The sequence below is a fragment of the Oryctolagus cuniculus genome, chromosome 7, assembly GCF_051225735.1.
Source record: "Oryctolagus cuniculus isolate XC-2025 breed Fujian yellow rabbit chromosome 7, ASM5122573v1, whole genome shotgun sequence".
Lineage (NCBI taxonomy): Eukaryota > Metazoa > Chordata > Mammalia > Lagomorpha > Leporidae > Oryctolagus > Oryctolagus cuniculus.
The window spans coordinates 113,772,274-113,784,214 of NC_142873.1; the positions used below are offsets into that span (position 1 = coordinate 113,772,274).

The following is an 11,941-nucleotide window of genomic DNA, read 5'->3' on the forward strand; positions in this document are numbered from 1 at the left end:
ACTGGGAACAGAGACGCAGACCATGCCATCTTTACAGAGTATTTAAATATCCCGAGTTCTTGTTATGGACTGCAGACACACACGATAGAGCTGACTTATAGTAAGGTGATGAGGAGGCATCAAGTTGAAGAGGTTACCTGTTTGCCAATATGGGCATCAGGCAGTGACTCTAAACACCACTATCTTAACTACATTGGGTCTTACTTGTAAGTACTTCCTGTAGAGGTCCTTTTGCCTTTTTAATTTTTTTTAAAACCTAGTTGGTACATTTGTAGGGTGCATTGCTTGAAAGGTAAGAAAGAGGATGCGATGAAAACTTTCTCACATCTTTTGATTACTGGTTACAAAGGGTATTTTTAGCTCAAATACTATAAAATCAATTTAAAAAAATTTCTTAGCATGTTCCAGGTATTGAGTTCCATCAAATAATTTCCCAAATCTTTAAGTTCATAAGTATTTATAGAGCATCTATTATATATTAAGTATTTAGCCCTGAAGATATGACAGTGAAGGAAATAGAAAACAAAACAGCACTGACCTCATGGAACATATGTTCTAGTATAACCTCACAATATTTGAGATACTATCACCACTTTAGAGATAAGAAAGCTGGATCCAGGCCTTGTGGTTCAGTGGGTTAAGCTGCCAGTTGGGACACCTGCAACCCATACTGGAGTGCCTGGGATCGAGTCCCAGCTACTCCACTTCCAATCCAGCTTCCTGCTAATGTATCCAGAAGGTAGCATTTGATAACTTAGGTACTTTGATTCCTGCCACTCAGTAGAAACCCGGATGGAGTTTCTGGCTCCTGGTTTCAGTCTGAACCAGTCCTGGCTATTTTGGGCATTTTGGGGAGTGAACCAGTGGATGGAGGATATCTCGCTCTGTTTCTTTCTCTCTCTCTCACTCCCCCTCTCTCTAACTTTCAAATAAATAATTTTTTAAAAAAGAAAATGAGATAAGAAAAGTAAAGTATTGAAGCTAAAGTCATAAATCACATGGCAGAGCAAAGCCACTCCCCAGTATTTGTCAAAAACCACAGTTTCTATTCTTTCTGTCTCTGGAAAATAACTAAATGCTATGCAGAACCCAAACTGAAATGCATGGTAGTTTCCCTATCATTAGCTTTAAACGTGGGATGATTTTCTGAGGTTATCGTTTTGCAGCTGATGTTGCTAAAGCTGTGAAAGGGAGGACCTGGATTTTGGCCTCATGTCTGGGTGACCCCAAAGCTTGTGCTTTCACATTGTGTTGCACTGCCCTGGGTAGGTCTCAGCTCATTCTGATTGTATCCTCTGTGTCTGTCTTCATCTGGTTCTATGCCACATTTGCTCTCATTGCAGAAGTCACTCCTGGTAGGAAAGCTGATACAAGATACCATCCAGTATTCCGTTCTGCAGTGTTTTCAAGATTTGTATTACAACATAGAATTGCAGCTGCATACTTCAGTTCTTAAAATTATTCTCATGTTTTGGCTTCTGCATCAGATCCACAAAATGCTGAAATGAAAAACACGTGACCCTCTATTCATCCCACAAAAATGCTTCGCTTGGTTGCTGCAACTGGGATTAGAGGAACCCTTACAGATGTCCTTAGCTTTCAATGAAGAAAGATCCTGCAGGCTAAGTGTTGCCTGGATATCTTTCCTTCACGTTACAGAAGCCTGTTCCTCATGGTTGTTTTATGAGTCTCTCTGTTAAAGAAAATTCTCCCATCTTCATTAGCTATAGTATAAAAAGAACTACACACAGTGACTCACTGGTGCGTTGCTGTTGAGACTTGTTATACACCCTCTTAATTACAGGTTTCATTTACAAACAAATTATCTTATTTAATCCTTATATACAACCCAGTTTTTAATAGTGAGACAGTTTGGTATCTCCTTTCTTAGTATAAAGAAACCAAAAACAATAGAGAATTATTTCTTATCCAAGATCATGGGCCCAAGGAATTGGCAGGACAGGGCCTAAGACTCAAGTTTTTGTGTTTCTAATCTACTGTTCTCTCTAGTACAACTACAGTGGAACTTAATTACCTATGTAAAGGTTCCTCCACTTTTCCCCTGAGTTCATACCATATGTATTAGGTGGCATGTTGCTGCAAAACGAATGGTACAAAACTCCATGACTTAACAATCAGCATGTGTTATTGCTCACAGCCTACTAAGTCAGATGTGTGGCTCTACTGATCTTGGCTGGGCTCTCTTACACGTTTGGGAGGTCAGTTGGCCAAAGTCTGATTTCAGATGACCTGAGTTGGACCACAGGGGTCTTTTTCCATGGTATCTTTCATTCTCTAGTTAGCTTGCCTGGCTTGTTCACATAATGGCAATAAATTCTCACAAAGGAGAATAAGAAGCACATTGGCTTCTTAATGTCCAAGCAGGGAACTGGCATACTGTTGGGCATTGCAAGCCACAAGGCAAGCCCCAGTTGAAGAGGAGGGAAAATGACTACAGTGTTTGATGGGAAGGGCTATGAAATCATATTGCAATGATGTGGATCCAAGGGTAATGGGAGGTTGGGGTTGTTTTGGTCTCATTATCTCTCTTTCTGAGATGATTGAAATTTGGAGAGGCAAGTAGTCTGGGGATTCCCACAGAAGTTGTGATAGAATGAAAGCTAGTCAGATGGAACAGGAGACAAGTTAAAAATGGCAACACAACTGTTTAATTTTTCTGCCACACTCCTACCTTTGGCATAAAGTTGCTTCTCCTCACTGTTGGTCTAGAACTTTCTGAAAATAGCCTCCCTGGAATAATTAGATGTGGACAGCAACTGCCCTTATCTTAGAAAAGATAGCCAGTAATGAAATTATTGAAAATGCGTTTTCAGGTAAGATTGCAAAGTTATTAATTAAAAATTCATATTTTTTTTCCTCATTTAAGTTCTTCCCAGTTGATCCATGAGATTAGCAGGTGACAAAATGAAAGACAAGACCTCATTCCTCATTTTCCAATTAAAATCACTGGATCACAGGAGATAGGATTGGGAAGAACACTGCCAAAAACCTAACTCATTTATCTCATTTTACTAATAAGGTCATTATCCTGGTTAGGTAATGCTAGCCAGTTAGTAGGAGCAGGAGGAAAGTCCAAGAATTTTTTAATTGAGATGATATTTTGAATGGAAATACTACTCATTTTTCATGCTTTTAAAATTCATACCTTCTGTCTCACTGAAATCCTTGTACAGCCATGTAACATGAGAGAGAGATTATTTCACATATCTGACAGGTTTAGCTCCATGAGAAGAAATGGTTTACTTACATTCACACAGCTGGTTACTGATAAAACCAATTGGAGAGTTCTTTAAACCTGGTTCCTGATTTCCTGGGAAAAGATACCTGTAAGCTCATAATACAGATAAACCATTGTCAACATCTTGTTGTCAACATCAGTGTTGTCATGATACATGGTTTTTACAAGAAGAATCGTAGGCTTTTCCAAGCAGCTGATTTGGTATTGTTTTAACATGTTGCTAATAATAGTTTTATGATAGGTGAAGAGATTAAGATGAGGAGAACAGAGGTGGATTAAACACATGCAAGTACAAAATAATACAGCAATGACAAAATTGTAAAGTACATTTACTAAACACATTTGCAAGAATGATTTAATTTTATTTCCTCAACAACATGTTATAGGTAGAAGACAAAATGGAGGTATGCATACATAAACTAATCTCCAAAAATATTTAATTACATGAGAAAAAATGAAGTATCAAAAGATGCATGTAGAATTAATTACAGAGAGTAAGAGCTTTTATGGTATCCAAGGGGATTTCCCACAAGGACAGTGAGGAAATATGCCAAGATGTTGACAATGATTTATCTGTATTGTGAGGTTACAGGTATCTTTTATGACCTTTATTTTATTTTTTGTGTTTGTTTTCTTTTTGCAATGAATATGTATTCAGAAGAAAGTAAGCTATTAAAAATACACATAAAATAGAGGGTTATAGGGACTGGTGTGAGGTCTTGTAGCCCCAGTAGAGTAAGGAGGATACTCACTCAAGGAAGGGAGCAGTAGAAGCCTAGAGCAGGTGTTGGATTGGAATCAGAGGCAATCCATGTAAACTCATATTTAATAATTAGATTGATAAGTAGATGTAGAAATAAATATAGACATAAATTTGGATGTATATGCACACCTTTGAATAATATATTGACATAAATTTATTCTCCAGCTCTATTAGTTAAAATGACCTTGGAGCAACAATTCAAGAGCAATAAACATCCTGGGATCCAGATCTTGATTTTTCTACGTAACTATCTGCTATAAGGAGCCACGATTTCAGGAAACATGGCTCCTTGCAGGGTTAGTGAAGGGAAAGTATAATGTTAATCCAAATCATAAAAAGGACTTCAAAATGGTCATGAAAAAATGGAATTAAACTTGAGTTTATTTTGATGCAAAGTATTATGAAATTGTGCATAGGTTTTTAATGCATTTTCCACAAACTTTTTGAAGACTCCTCATGTTCTGCTGACAGTTAGTAAATATCCACTTGAATAGGTATCAAATGGCCAAATCTAGAATATTTTGGGCACCAAAACAAGTAATGATAGATTTATAATCCTTTAAAAAAAACAGGAGTTCATGAATCCATACTGCTATAAACAGATGAGTGGATTGATGAATGAGGAAAGCAGGTGTTCCTTTAGAGGAGTGGTAATAAATGATGGAATTTTTAAAAATCACAGTTTCCAACCATTGGTCATAAATAATTTGGTTAAGAAATAGCAATGGAGGGGCCGGCGCCATGGCTCACTTGGTTAATCCTCCACCTGTGGCGCTGGCATCCCATATGGGCCCCAGGTTCTAGTCCCAGTTGCTCCTCTTCCAGTCCAGCTCTCTGCTGTGGCCCAGGAAGGCAGTGGAGGATGGCCCAAGTGCTTGGGCTCCTGCACCCGCATGTGAGACCAGGAGGAAGCACCTGACTCCTGGCTTTGGATCAGCATAGCTCCGGCCCTGGCAGCCATTGGGGGGTGGGGGTTGGTGAACCAATGGAAGGAAGACTTCTCTCTCTCTCTCTCTCTCACTGTCTAACTCTACCTGTCAAATAAAAAAAAAAGAAAGAAATAGCAATGGAAACTAGTGGATGAAAGTTAAGTGAGGAATGGTTTATTAACATAGCCTCAAAACATTTTTAGTTATGAAGAATCAGAAAATAGTTATTCAAGGGAGAACTTGGTACATATCACCTTAATCATGTGAGCACCGGTAATGTTGTATACCACCTGATAGGATGAAATGAGAACCCAGCATCAGTTAGATGACGTTCCTACCAAAAATGCAGACCTTCACCACTTGAATTGAATTCTGAGGGAACATGAAAGACATTTATGAAATAACTGATATGTAATCTTTTAAATTGCCAAAGGCTGACAGTTACCTAGATCCAGACTGAGAAAGACTAAAAAGACATGACAGCTAAACACAATGCTTGAATCTGAAATGAAAGCTTTTATAATGAAGGATATCATTAGGATAACTGGCAAAACCTGAATGGGATCTGAGGCTTTGATGGTGGGGAATTAGAAGTGTTAATTTCCCAACGCTGGTGGTTATGTTGTGGTTAGGTGAGTGAACACCCATGTCTGTAAGAAACACACACTAAAGATTTCATGGGCAGTGTAGATAGTTTACTCAACCCAAGAGAAGCAAGTTTTTTATTTTTTTTATTTTTTGCAAATCTTCTATACATTTGAAATAATTTGAAATTATTTCAGAATAATGGGCACATTCTGGAAAGTGAGACCATAAATAATTTTAATATATAGAAAGCAACTTTATTTATTTATCTATTTATAAAGAGTTATTTACAGGTTCTCTTTCAGGTTATGTTATTCTGCCCTTTGTTTTAAGAGTTATCCAGATTGTTAATCATAAGCTATTATAAAGCAAGAATATTTATCCTTATCCACATGACATTATAAAATCCTTAGCATTGCTGCAAATACTTGCTAACATTCTTGACCTTTATGTTGAGCATAGCCACATAATATATAAAATAAAGTTCTCTCCTTAAACACATACATCTTCACTAATACACACACTAGCATTTAGACTAATGCCTGGAGATAGTACTTAATTTGCCCCAATCACACGGCTGGAAAGTGGGAGGAGCTGAGTTGGATTTCCTTCCCTCTGCTTCCAATTCACGCACCCATCCAGGAAGTGGGATGTGGCCAGGGCAGTACCGTGTGTGAGCTGTGGGCCCTACACTCTTGTAGAACCACAAGTAAAACTTGAGTTTGCTTACCTGACAAGCAGCAAGCCAATCACTGGAAATGAGGTGGTGGAAGAAAGGAGGTGTTTATTTTGTACTATGCAGCTATTGTTAAATTCCCAGAGCCCTTCTCCTCACCCAACCCTGACCCAAAGGATTAAGGGTGGTGAATCATACAAATCTGTGGTTGAGCAGTGTATGACCAGGGTGTGTGCAAGTCTCTGGTTGGTCTACAGTGTTTTTGGCTTCCCTTGGTCAGCAATAGGCTGGCATGTTCTAAAGATGCTGTGATGGCCAGGAGGGCTCCTGTCTTTTTGAGTCTTCGGGTAGATGGTTATTACTTTGTTTGCTCAAAGCCTGGGGCTCCTGTAAAGCTTCTCAAAATGGAGTCTGGTATCAGGATGTTAACGCTGAAGGTGATCACAAACCTAATCAATTTTATGCTATATGCCTGCCTCCATCCTTGTGATCTGGGGGCTGCCAGGTCAAGTTGAGAGATCAGGGCCTGATAAATGATGAAGTCTGCATCAAGGCATTAGAAGTAGGGACTTTGTTTCAACATTAGATGCAGAGAGCTTTGTGGGGAGAAACACTGTGTGTAAGAAGGACCAGCCTAGGAGGGAGCTGGAGCAGTTCTGTCATTGTCACTGAGGTCCCCCCATGATCAGAGGAGAATCCCTGCTTTCCTACTGACTTGCTTATATTTTGGACAGTTTCCTTTTATGGACTGAATATTTTCACACTATCTTGTTGTCTGCTTTTGCTATTGTTGTTTGTTAAATCATATTTGAAAGCATTTAAATGTAATTTTTAGGCCAGCCCAGGCCTCCCATTTCTGCTGTCCTGTACCCCAGCAACTTTACTCCAGAGCGTCACCTACCAGGCCCCGAATTGCATTTGACTTTGCAACCTTGGGCTTCCACATTCGGTGTTCTAATGAAGCCAGGCGGTTCTCAGATGCAAATAAGCCCCTAGACAGAAAGGCCCAGGTGTCTCGCAGACCCTATCTCTGCTCAAGTTTTGAAGGATGTGGTTAGGACATCAATCTCTGCTGGACACCATTGCCACCTGACAAGATAACTCTTCTGTTCTTGTCTTTCAGGAAAGCGGGCATGCCTTGGAGAACAGTTGGCCAAGTCTGAGCTGTTTATTTTCTTCACTTCCCTCATGCAAAAATTTACCTTCAAACCTCCAAGCGATGAGAAGCTGACCCTGAACTTCAGAATGGGCATCACCCTTTCCCCCGTGAAACACCGCATCTGTGCCATTCCTCGAGCCTGATGTTGTCGGGATGGAGAAGTGACGTGGGCTCTGAAACCACTGTGGCCTGCCCAGATGTTATGGGACTAAAAGAAAGTGCCTGTGGAAATATCAGAGAAATTAGCCTCTGAGGAAACTGGATCAAAATTACAGCTCTGCTATCTTCTTTGAATCAGCCCAGGGCAAAGCATTTATGTGCTAAATAATTTACCTTTTTGTCCAAAAGATAAAAAAAAAGGATAATTATTCCTTCCTTGAAGAAAGTTTTTGTACAATCAAATTAAAAAGTGATTTGTAATTCACAAAGTGCATCATACAATTTGTGATTGTAATGTGCCTCCTTCCAACATCCTTTCTTGGACATGTTTGCTTCTGGTTTCAGGTCAAGGTGTTGTGAAAGAGGGGATAAATGTTAGAAAGTGGACCCTGGATACAGCCAAGGTTAACCAGGAGGCTCTCCCATTTAGTAGCATCTGGTATGCTTTATCTTATTTTGGCCTCAGAATAATCATCTGGAAATCAACAGGGCAAGTATTAGTTCCCACTTACTGACAGGGAAAGCAAGTGCTGTTGAACCGGTGAACCAGTCTCTGTGGATTAAGAGGGAGCACTACTTGGCCTTGAACTCAATTAACCAAACCTGGGAAGTAGGTTTGGAGAGCAAATATGGAAATATTTTCTACCTCTAAGAATATCTTAAATGCCAGAAATCCTCCATTGAGCATGTGCAACAAACAAAACACTCTTGGTAAGCTGCATCCAGCCATTTGAAAAGATCATTCTAAGGTGGTTAGACCTGAGTATTTGAAATAGCTAATAACAAAGCAGGCCACAAGGCCATAGGGCTTTTTTTCCCTGTTGGCTGGGATTCAGAGAAAAGCCAATTCTATTAACAGAGTAAAGGACAGAGAAAGGAGGATGTTTGTCTAGAGCTAGCCTAAGCTAACTGGGATGCTGTGTGGAAGCAATGGGTGAGGTTTTAGTGGATGAGAAGTGGTTCTGGTCCTTTCTTCTTGGTAAAAGAAGGAGCCCCACCCTTGTGCACTGCTTTGTAACCCTCTGGAAAGCCGCATCTCTAGAAAGCAGGCCTGGATGAAACCAGTCAAATCAAGCCTAGAACTTCCTGAATATCCAGGATCTTGTCGTCCATTTCTTTGTTATTTTTCTTCAACCAAATCACCTAAGCAAAAGACTCAATGGGAAATTGGCCAGAATACTTTATATTATATGTCTCAGTTTTCATATCTTTAAAATTAAGGAATTTGTTGAAGTCATCTCTGCATTACATTCCTCCTCCATGATTTTGGATGGGCAGCTACATGACCACCCCTTGTGGAATAAACGTAAAACTCCTGGGGACTCATACTGACAATATATGCAGGTTGAACCATGGCAGGTGGGCTATGGCCATAATGAACCCAAAACTTGTAGTGATAGTTGACAGTAATCAAATTTTCTGGCCATATAAATATGTGTGTGTGAGTTTCTTAAAGTTCATTAGAGTTGAACTCTGAATATGAACTTTCTTCCTATCCATGCATTAGTTACACAAAGATCTTGTTATAAGCATTTTTTCTCTTATTCTCCATCCATTTTCAAAGCTCCAGGTCCCCTTGAGCCCATTCCCTTATGCTGGGCACATGTGTGCAAGCAATAGCACATGACCTGTGCTATCAGGGATGACGAGTTTTACCAAAAGACAACCCAGGCTGTGAATCTGTTATGGACTAAGTTGGGCCTAAATTTTTATTTCAGACTCTTGCCTATTATTGAGAGATGAATTCTAAATAGAGGCACAAACACTATATGCAATGCAACAGTGTTTATCTACAAAGTGAGGAAAATACACACGTACTTGTGGGCTTCATTTAGGGAGAGTGAGCCAGGAAAGGTCAAGGGGATTTTCATACACTGCTCACTGTGGGTCCATGAGGAGACAGCGACTGTGCTTCTCTTTACCCAGCTCAGAAAACAGAAGTGGTTACATGGTGCCGCCCCCAGGTCCCGGGTGAGGGGAAGTACTTCATCTGATTGGCAGGTAGGTGAATATGGTAACGTGGAGTAAGGGACATGTGTGTTCCAGCTCAGGAACTTAAACTATCAAACTTATCCCATATCAAATATTTTCTCCACCATGTTCCTGCAAAGAGACAGTGCAGCGTAAAGCTACTGCTGGGCTGGAAGTTGAGGGATTTAGAGAGGGGAAGGAGCAAGACACACATGGCACCTGCGGTTCTCACGGAAGTGTGTTCGGGTCTGGCAGAGTTGGACTGCATGTACTGGGGGAAATCCAGGAGAGGAAGTCTCCTGACCACACCATGCTTGATTGCAGACCAGAGGCAGATGTTGGCCAGGTGACTAAGCAGCAAGGAAGCTGAGAGAGCTGCTTTGACAAAACAGGGATTCCAGAGTCTGTGGCTGGTGTCAGGGTTTTCTGCTCTTAGTCTCACTCAGGCCCAATGAACAAACTTCTTGCTAAGCAACCAAAATTGAAAGGAAGTTAAGGGGCTGGCGGGGTTAGGAACATCTGATTTATGACTCTTCAACGGTTTAGTTAGACTTTGACCAGTCTTCCATTTTATTCTCCTAAAACACAGATTTGAGAGTAGAAACCTCACTATGTGGTGGTAAATGACAAAATTATAAAGTGTGCAATCTTGCCTGTGTGACAGATTGATGGTAGGGGGCCTAACAGGGAACCAGAACAACCTCAAACTGACACCCCCCCCACACACACACACCCAGTAAACAACTTCCTTTTTGCCTGGAAATGAAATTCAGGCAGGCTCCATCACTTTTCTGGACACTTCCGCATGACAAATGTTCCTTTAATATGTGTTCCTAAGAAAAGTTATGGTGGTCATTACAATCTGTGGCCCACTAAGTATACAACTTACATAATTCCATAAATTAGCTGATGTAGCTCCCCCAACTCAACCCAGTTTCAAAACTAGAAGGTTTCCAGTAGGTTGGGCAGAGAGTGCAGCCAACTTCTCACCCTGCACCATGTGCTCCCAGCTTCAGGACCACCCCTCACATTCCTTGACTCCCAAATACCTTCCTCTCCCTGGGTCCCTCTGTGTTCATGTACTTGATAGGAACAGTGGTTCTTCTTTAGCTCAACATCATTCTCTGACTCCTAGAATTCTGCCAGTTCAGTGCCAATTCAAGTCACAGCTGCTACACTTTGGATGTAGCTCCCTGCTAATGCACTTGGGAAAGCAGCAGCAGATGGCCCAAGAACTTGGCCCCCTGCACCCACACGGGAGACCCAGAAGAGGCTCCTGGCTCCTGGCTTCAGATCAGCTCAGCTCCAGCCATTGTAGCCATTTGAGGAGTGAACCAGGAAATGGAAGATCTCTTTCTGAGTCTCCCTTTCTCTCTGTCTCTCTCTCTCCCTCTCTGTCTCTCTGTAACTGCCTTTCAAATAAATATTTAAATAAAAAAATAGATATATCTATCTCACTTGTGCACAGGTATTTCTACCATTAAGTCACTGAAAATAAAGTTCTAGATATAGTTGTTGTGAAATCTGCCCTCCTTTATTATTCTGATTTGCTTTGGATATATGGAAGCATCCTATAGTATGGCTCATAAATTATCATTTTCTTATCTGGAAAAATTGTATTACTTTCCTCAATACCCATATGTGCTGGTGGTGTCTCCCAAAGTGTAGAAAAAACAAACTGCAGGAATTGCTTCTTTTATTTGGAAACAGTGGGTGGAACTGTGGAATCAAGCCTCACATTAATAATATTTTCAAGCCAACTCAACAAATACTTATTGAGCATGATCTATGAGTCAGACTAACAGTGATTAACAAGCAGGAGATGCAGGGTAATATCTTCTTGGTTCCACAGTCTAGACCTGATAAGAATTGAGAATGGAGGATTATAAACATAGGAATAAATTGACGCTTGTATCACCTCTAGGGAATAGAGACCAAAAGAAACTTTCTCGAACACAAATAAGCTCCATAACAAGTTTAATCATTTTCATCACCACATAGCAATCTTCAGGGGAGGGTCAGGTGATAGAGTCCTCCATGCTGACTGCTCTCCACCTCACCTCACTGAAAGCCAGTGCCGAGTGGGAACTTCGTGCTTGGAATTGTTTCCTTCTCCTCCTACACCTTCTCTTCCTCATCCTTCTGCTCCTTCCATTCTCCTTCTTCCTCTTCTGCCTTTGTTGCAGTATGTCTTCATTTTGCTTTCAGTTTTGAAAGAAAATTTCAACAAGTAGAGAATTTTGAACACATTGAATATGTCTTTCCATTATTTCCTGCCTTACATCATTTCGGATGAAAGATCCGGTCATTCATCATTTTGATCCTTTATTCATTTTGAATCTTTTTGTCCTTTAGTTGTTTTTCAGACTTTATTCTTTATTATCATTACTCCTTGGTAATTTGTCTATAATGTATCTTGGTATACTGGTCTTGGTGTTTA

At 40.4% G+C, this 11,941-nt stretch overlaps 1 protein-coding gene across 2 annotated transcripts in view; it reads left to right on the forward strand.

Annotated features, from left to right (window-relative positions):
• CYP2J2 (cytochrome P450 family 2 subfamily J member 2) overlaps positions 1-7,799 on the forward strand; it is a 45,779-nt gene extending 37,980 nt beyond the window's left edge. The window contains exon 8 of one of the 2 annotated variants that reach the window (XM_089336675.1): positions 7,336-7,799. In XM_089336675.1, coding sequence (XP_089192801.1) covers positions 7,336-7,443 — 108 coding nt within the window. In that variant the 3' untranslated portion in view covers positions 7,444-7,799. 2 annotated transcript variants of the gene reach the window in all.
• The last annotated feature ends 4,142 nt before the right edge of the window (positions 7,800-11,941 follow it).